Source organism: Theobroma umbraticum, unplaced genomic scaffold, assembly GCF_002168275.2.
Source record: "Theobroma umbraticum cultivar Fairchild unplaced genomic scaffold, ASM216827v3 scaffold_95.0, whole genome shotgun sequence".
Classification (NCBI taxonomy): domain Eukaryota; kingdom Viridiplantae; phylum Streptophyta; class Magnoliopsida; order Malvales; family Malvaceae; genus Theobroma; species Theobroma umbraticum.
This window is the reverse complement of record NW_018397257.1, coordinates 10,058,618-10,066,129: the sequence shown is the minus strand read 5'-3', so window position 1 is coordinate 10,066,129 and position 7,512 is coordinate 10,058,618. Positions and strand designations below refer to the sequence as shown.

Here is a 7,512-nt window from a genome sequence, read left to right as displayed (position 1 = left end):
TCTCTCTCTCCCTGTTCCTTGTTTTGGCTCTTCGATTATTTTTTCCAATTCAATTCCAAAGTCAGGTGAATTCCCATTTCCCCTCTGTTTTCATTTTGCTAAGAAACCCTAGATTCATATCTAGTTTGCCAATTTTAATATAAAACCCTAACTTTTCTCGTTTTCTGCTTTTCCTTTCCGATTTTTGAAGCATTTCACCCAAAGGAAAAACCTTAACTCGTCAAATTTCGATTCTTCAATTGCTACAAGATGCCGGCCACCGCAGGGAGGGTTCGGATGCCCGCGAACAACCGGGTGCATAGTAGCGCCGCGCTACAAACCCACGGGATTTGGCAAAGTGCAATAGGTTACGACCCGTATGCGCCCAATAAAGATGATTCCAAAAATTCATCGAATCATACGGCCGCCAGTGCTGAACCTGAAGGCGAAAACGCCTACGCTAGCTTTCAAGGGCTTTTAGCACTTGCCCGAATCACCGGGTCGAATGCTGATGAGGCTCGTGGAGCTTGTAAAAGGTGTGGACGTGTTGGGCACCTTACTTTTCAGTGTAAGAATTTCGTGAGTTTGAAGGAGGAGGAGAAAGACCCCGAAGCGATTCAGGCTGCGGTTTTGAATGGATTGGATAAGTTGAAAGGAGGGAAAGTGAATGGGAAGGTGGAGGTGGAGAGTGAGGAGGAGGAAGATGAGAGTGAGAGTTCAGATTCTGATGAGGATTCGGAGATTGAGAAGATTATTGCTCGAAGATACGGGAAGAAGGTTAGTGGTAAAGGGAAGACGTTGTCGAAGAAGAAAAAGACTGATGACGATGATGGGTCGGATTCAGATTATGGAGAGAGAAAGAAGAGAGGGCGGTCAAAGAAAAGGAGTGGTAGGAAGAGAGGAAGTAGCAATTCAGATGATGAGAATGAAAGTAGGAGGAAGAGGAGGAAAGAGAAGAGGAGGAAGAGGGATGCATCTTCGGATGAGGATGATGAGCATCGTCGCCATAGGAAGCGAAAGAGTAGGAAGGAGAAGAGGAGAAGGAGAAGTCATAGGTCTTCTGATGATTCTGAGTCATCGGATGTCTCGGATGATCATGGTAAACGGCATAGGAGGAAGAGCCAAAGGAACAAATCCCCTTCTGATTCTGATGTTAGTTGTTCGGATGATTCTCGGGTTGGAAGGGGTACAAAGAGGTCTGAGGAGAGGAGCAGGAAACGCCGCCACGAAGATGATGAGTAGAAGCTTGTTAGCAAAGGTAATGAATGTTCTCAATCCCTTTTTTAAAACTGTACTATGATCCTAGTTTGATTCTACTTTGTCTGAGCGTTTTTCCTGCTATTACTCGTGCACTATGTGTAAGAGAATATACTTAATCTTTTTAAGGTGCATTATTTATGTAATTTTTTTTCACCTTTTTGTTTTCTTGAAAGTGATTGTGTACGTGGTAAAAGTAATTCATGTTGGCTCCAGTTTATGAAGAATTAGATTATGGTAGCTTTAGTGCTATTGGTTCATTGAAGATTATTTGTTCAGTGGTTTTAGCATGAATGATTTCACAGTTGCACACCAGTCTTGGTGTGCTTCTGTTCCTTGGGATTTTAAAAAAATATATATGTAAAGAAAGTAAGTAAATAAAAGAGATAAAGAAAACAAACTGTTTGATGGAGGCTCTACTATACTGATATGAAAAAATGAATGTGGAATTTTACTTTTGGAGATCTATGAGCCAGCATGCGTATGTTAAAAGTGCCTTGGAACAAGTTTAAGGGATTGATTTTCTTTGGTTTTTCATCTCTACTTCCAACAGCCTCCTAATTTATGTTCGTCTTGGCATTGGTAACATCAATGACTCTCTGCCACCTCTCCTCTCACATCTCTAGATCCTTGCGGAGCTTCTTCTCTAATACATTTCCTCTAGTTCCCCTTAATTGCCTTCTTTCCTAGGGTCAGAAGCTTTCGTTGCATCAAAATAACCTTGTGGAAGTCACTGCTAACTGTGCTGGCATGAAATTCTTGTGGAAAAATTTATAGCTTAGCATGTAGTTTTCTTGTTTTTCCTGTTAAATCCTATAAAGTGTTTTACTTGCCAGATAAGGTAAATGCCTTAATAATCTTTGTTCTCATCATTGTTATTGTACTTGATTCATACTACTGCAATGAGTTGCATTTCAATTTTTCTTTAAAGTGAGATATGTGTCACTTTTGAAAGGGATTCCTCAGTTTCTTACATTCTGCAATTGTCAATTTTGTAGGGATCCAGAGGAGTGGATATGAAGTTTGTGCCAGAAGTTGTTAATGTTTTGGAGGGGAAGATTGTTCAAGTTATTTGTTATTTTGTGTATGGTTGCGAAAATGTTGTGGTTATCCTTTGAAACCAAAAAAAAAAGAGGAGGACAAAAGACAAAAAGGATGAAAAACAATTTGTGAGTTAATTTTTGTCGTGTGTTTAGCTTCCCTGTGAATAAAGCTGACTTGTTCAATTATGGGCGATTGCTTGTCGTTGCTACGAGATGTGCCTATCCTTGCACCTTTTACTTATATTCAATTACTCTTTCCTTTTTGTAGAGCCACCGGGGAGAGTTTTGAGGCAGTTAAGCAGTAAGAGATTTAGAGTTTGAACATAAATTAGAATTCAACATAACTTCTTCAAAAGAATGAAGATTATACAATGTCTACAGTGCCTAATTATTTGGATAATGAGGTGATTGGAGCTTTTTCCCCAGTAATAAATAATGCTGGGAGATCACTGGTGAGTTTAAGAAAGTCGGGGGCAGCTGTTTATTAAAAGATTGGGATGAAACCTCTCAAGCTAAGCCATCCTACGATATGGCAATACACATCCGCATGGGAGCCAAGTCTTGAGATAAAAGTTATAAGAGAAATAAAGTTATTTCACTTTTAACTCATTTAAGTATCAAGGTGAATGAACCATCTTTCACAACAAATACCTATTCAATCATATTCAATTTCTTAAGAAGAAATCAACAATAATAAATTCTTTCATGAACAACAATTGTCAACCCCCAGCAATATCTTGCCTTTGATCTGGGGAAGGAGAAGCCTATTTATGCAAAAGGAAAATTCTAAATTAAAGGCAGAAATGTTTCGAGCTCCGTTCATGGTTGTTTATTAGCTTTAATCTTGTGTTGCAGCCTGCGAGTTAAGCTCTGCAAACCTTAGGCCTACACGCATTGAGTGCTTCAAGAACTTCTCAGCACATCGCATGACACAGGTCTCCTCTTGTTTCTGCAGAGTCTTGCGGGTAAAGTTGTCCACACAGTCATTGAAGCATCTCTCAACAAGTGAATTGTACATTCTCAGACTGGACGTCAAATTAAAAGAAATAATTAGAACAATAGACACCTCCTTACCAGTAAGGTAACAGGTATGATCAAAAGCACTGATTAACTAGCAAAAGGCTTCTTCTGGTTGACTAAAGGGAATGGATCATTTAAGCGGTATGAAAAGAAATTTACAAAGCCTTCCAAATCAAAAGCACTAACTAAATAAAATAACTAGATCAATATAATATGGAGGTTATTTGAACCCCTCCCCCCTCTTTGCTTTCTGCACTCTCTGTTGTACCTCTGTTCCTGAGAGGATATATTACTCTATGTAAATTGTTTTGCTAAAAATATCCAGACGAAACCTGGATGCTACAATTGCCTTCATGCCCGTTGATGATGTAAAACGGGCATTTTCCTGTGTGTTAAAAAAGCCCATAATTCTTTAAACCATCACTCTGTGACCCAACCCCAGGTTTGCATTACCATAAAGTGCAGAAACAAATGAATCCATTGTGGTATCATAAGCACTTTCAGAAAAAGAAACTGATAAAATCAATAAATTTCATCTTTATGCAAGGAAAATGCTAATTTTGATTTGGGAATCTAAAAGATCAGCAACGACTAACTAAAAGAGCAAGTTAACACAAAAGAACAATTAAGGGGTAGCTACAATCCAAGTGAAGAAGTGTGTCAACCACCATACTCAATCCAATAAATGCAAATACAATAAAATGCTGGCACAATACTAGCGAAAGCATCTAAAAGGGGCTCTAAATTATAGAAATGTAGTTCCCAAAACGTCCAGAGGCAACATAAAAAGGCTGCACTGGTTTTAAGGAGAACATCTCTTTCGCTTCTCATCAAATACATAGCAACAAGACCCAGATGTGAAATGGGTAACCTGCATTATCTAAAATCTGAGAAGCAAACCCATAAACAAAAATTTATAAAAAAAAAAACCCCAAAAATTATAAACCCCTAATAAGCTGAACACATTTCCTAAATCTAAAATTCTTAATTAATTCAGAAATCTCAGTTGCATCAGTTTGGATTCAGGAATCAGGCAATAAGCGAAATTACGGAAAAGAGAGTAAAATCACCTGTCACGAAACTGGAGGTGGTCAATCATGGCGGACATTCGGATCTTATCTTCTTCAGGGAGACCCTCGAGCCCGGCTAACATGTTCTTGTCCATACTGGATCCTTCCTTTTCCAATCCAACTTCTTTTTTAGGTTTTCTCTTTTTGTTCTTTTGAAAGGAGATGAGTAGGGTTTATGGAAACACGAAAGGGCTTAACTTTCTGTTCTTTATAGTAAGAGAGAAACCCTAGGAATCTGCAGATCAGAAGGGCGTCGTTCCAAGCCTTTAATGGCCCGTAATTTGACAATTCGGTTTTGCACTGGCCCGGTTTATAATGGTGAATTTGGACTCATCTGGTTCGATAGGGACATTTGTTCATCCGCCCAAAGCCCAAATGGGCAATTTTTCCCCGAACAGCCATGGTATGACATTGGAAAATGAGTGGGACAATTTTTTTTAACTTTCAAAAATAAGACGTTTTTGAAAATTATTTTGTTTTAATTTTAATTGTTTTTAGTTAAAAAAAATATTTCTAAACAAAATTAACTCAAACCATACCTCTTCATATTCATGTGTTGAAAAAATATTGCTACATATCATGACGAAAAAAGAATTATTACACATCATTTTTTTCTTATGATTACAATAAATGAAATAAACAAAATAATCCAAATGCTAATTATCCAAATTGGGGAATTTTGGATAATATTTTTGTATCCCAATCCATTTTATCCCAATAGTAAAATTGACTTAAATAATTTTTCAATACATCTTTAATTTCATGTCAAATTCTTTATTGATTTTAAACTTTTTCTCCATCTTCAAAATATTTAACTTTAAGAGTTTATATCCTACTGAAATATAAAGATAGAAAACAAGTTATATGTTATATTTAAAAATGTTGTTATCACATGTTATGTTCAAAAAATTATTGTTACAGTTAAAAAAGAAGTTGTTACACATTTTAACTTTAAAAGTTTATATTGTGATGAAATATAAAGAAGCAACTTACACACATGTTTAATAACAGAAAAAAAAAATAAAACAACGCTACAAGCTTCAACAGTAAATATTACACACCAAAACTTCAACAATAAATGTTATATGCCAAAATCAAAGTTTCAACAACAGATGTTGCATACCAAGATCAATGCTTTACACGCTAAAGGTTAGTATTAGATATTACATGTCAAAACTTCTTTCTTCCTATTAATATTAGATGTCAAGACATAAATCACAAATGTTACATGCCAAAATCAAAGCTTTACACGCCCGATGTTAACACTAGATATTGCATGTCAAAACTTTCTTCTTCCTACCAATGCTACACGTTAAGGCATAAATTATTTTATTACACACCAAAGCATGTTCTCCGAGACTTGAATCACTAAAAAACTAAACACCAATAAACCTAACAATGCCATACTTTGTAATTTGTAAATCAACGATAATATGACGAGAGATAAATAGAGAGAGGGCTTTTGTGAATGTAAACTAATCAATTCAAGAATATGTTGTTACCTTCTATGTTATGCAGTAGATCATATGGCCAGATGACAAAAGATGGATAGAGAGATAATGATTATGATAAAATTACAAAGAGCTGAATAGCAAAAAACAAAAAAATAGGAAGCACAGCGGACAATGACAAGAGAGAAATTAAAATGGAAAGCATTTAATTTGTTTGAAATAATTTTAAAAGTATTTTTATCATTTAATAACTAAAATTAAGTAAAAACAATTAATTTTATATTAAAAACTGATTCTAAAATCACAACTAACCAAATTAAAATATTTCATAACACAGTGACTTGCAGTTAAGATGGTATACTAGCAAATCACAACTAAGTGACTTTGTAGTTTAGATTGCATTTTATGTGGGGAAAGATGTGAAAGAGTGTTTCACCACCACCACCTCTACCATCAAAAGAATCACCGGAACCTTCCTTCATCCCTCTTCCTACACTTGACCCCCGTATTGATGATTATCACCTTCATCTTGTAAGTGTCATGTAAGCAAAATCAAAATCAACCACAAATATTGATGATATTGAAACTGGGACAAGAAGCGAACAAAAGCAGCAGCAGCAGCGATGGCATCAGGTAGTCATAGAAAGTATTCCAAACTGTTTAATATGATAAAATTCAACAGGAATTACCAGTCCAAGTTGCAGAAACTGTTCTATATGTATGCTTAGAGAATTTGCAAGATGGAGAAAAGAATGGGATTTTCACCAGATGCAACCATATGTATCATAAACACTGTATTGATCAGTGGCTGCGGAGGAATGAACGCTGCCCTCTTTGTCGTGGTCCTGTTCGTAGTACACAAAATGGCTAAGTGATTAACAACTACAATAACCTTTTAACGGGCATGTCAATATATTTTCCTTGCTTTTCTTTTTCTTCCAATGGAATCATCCCGAAAACTTAAATTTAACTTTGATTTAGATAATACAATATATGGACAATCTTTGTTAATTAGTTATGAAGGAAATTAATGACCAAATTGTTTGCAATGACCAAATTGTTTGCAATATCAATGAAAGATCAGTACATAGCTAAACCATGCTTGCCATGCCAAGAGATAGAGAATCAGGTTTGCATCTGTTATTGGAGTATACAAAAATGTTGAAAGTAACAATTTTGACTCGTAAACTTATATGTAGTAATATACTGAGCGGCATTAAGAAGCAAATGTGAGGTTAGGTTAGGGGATGATCTAGTTTAACTATTGGCTCGTGATCATTATTTTTCAATCCAATTTGGTACACATTATATTCCAACTTAAAGTAAAAGAAACTTAAATTCAAACTATATATATACGTCTTCTCTCTTTGATGGCAAGAAGTGCCTAATAGAAATATTAAATGTTAACTAATAATTTGACAATGATTATATATTAATAATTTACCAATTGACATGCTTGTCACATAGATCTCAATATCTATTAACTAACGCAAGTTAAAGATTTAATTTTGATAAGAGTCCTGTTCCAACCCTAATTAATGCGCCACATTAGTTACAATTTACATTTGAGTTGGTTTCTGATGAATCCTTTTAGTGATTCAATTTAAATAAAAGTTATATTTCAGAAGCTGCAATATATATATATATGAAACAGATGAATAGAAGACGAATGCATATCGAATCCATATATAT

The 7,512-nt window shown here is 35.4% G+C and overlaps 2 protein-coding genes across 2 annotated transcripts; one reads left to right on the top strand and one right to left on the bottom strand.

The window, feature by feature from the left end:
* Positions 1-2,465, top strand: CXIP4 (CAX interacting protein 4). The gene is made up of 3 exons (XM_021423584.1): positions 1-65; positions 191-1,237; positions 2,235-2,465. The coding sequence occupies exon 2, from the start codon at positions 250-252 to the stop codon at positions 1,219-1,221; it is 972 nt and encodes a 323-aa protein (XP_021279259.1). The 5' UTR covers positions 1-65; positions 191-249; the 3' UTR covers positions 1,222-1,237; positions 2,235-2,465.
* A 450-nt stretch (positions 2,466-2,915) lies between these two features.
* On the bottom strand, positions 2,916-4,596 carry TIM9 (Tim10/DDP family zinc finger protein). Its single transcript, XM_021423589.2, has 2 exons — positions 4,370-4,596; positions 2,916-3,304 (listed from the first exon to the last, which is right to left on the bottom strand). The coding sequence occupies exons 1-2, from the start codon at positions 4,462-4,464 to the stop codon at positions 3,118-3,120; spliced, it is 282 nt and encodes a 93-aa protein (XP_021279264.1). The 5' UTR covers positions 4,465-4,596; the 3' UTR covers positions 2,916-3,117.
* Between the last annotated feature and the right edge of the window lie 2,916 nt (positions 4,597-7,512).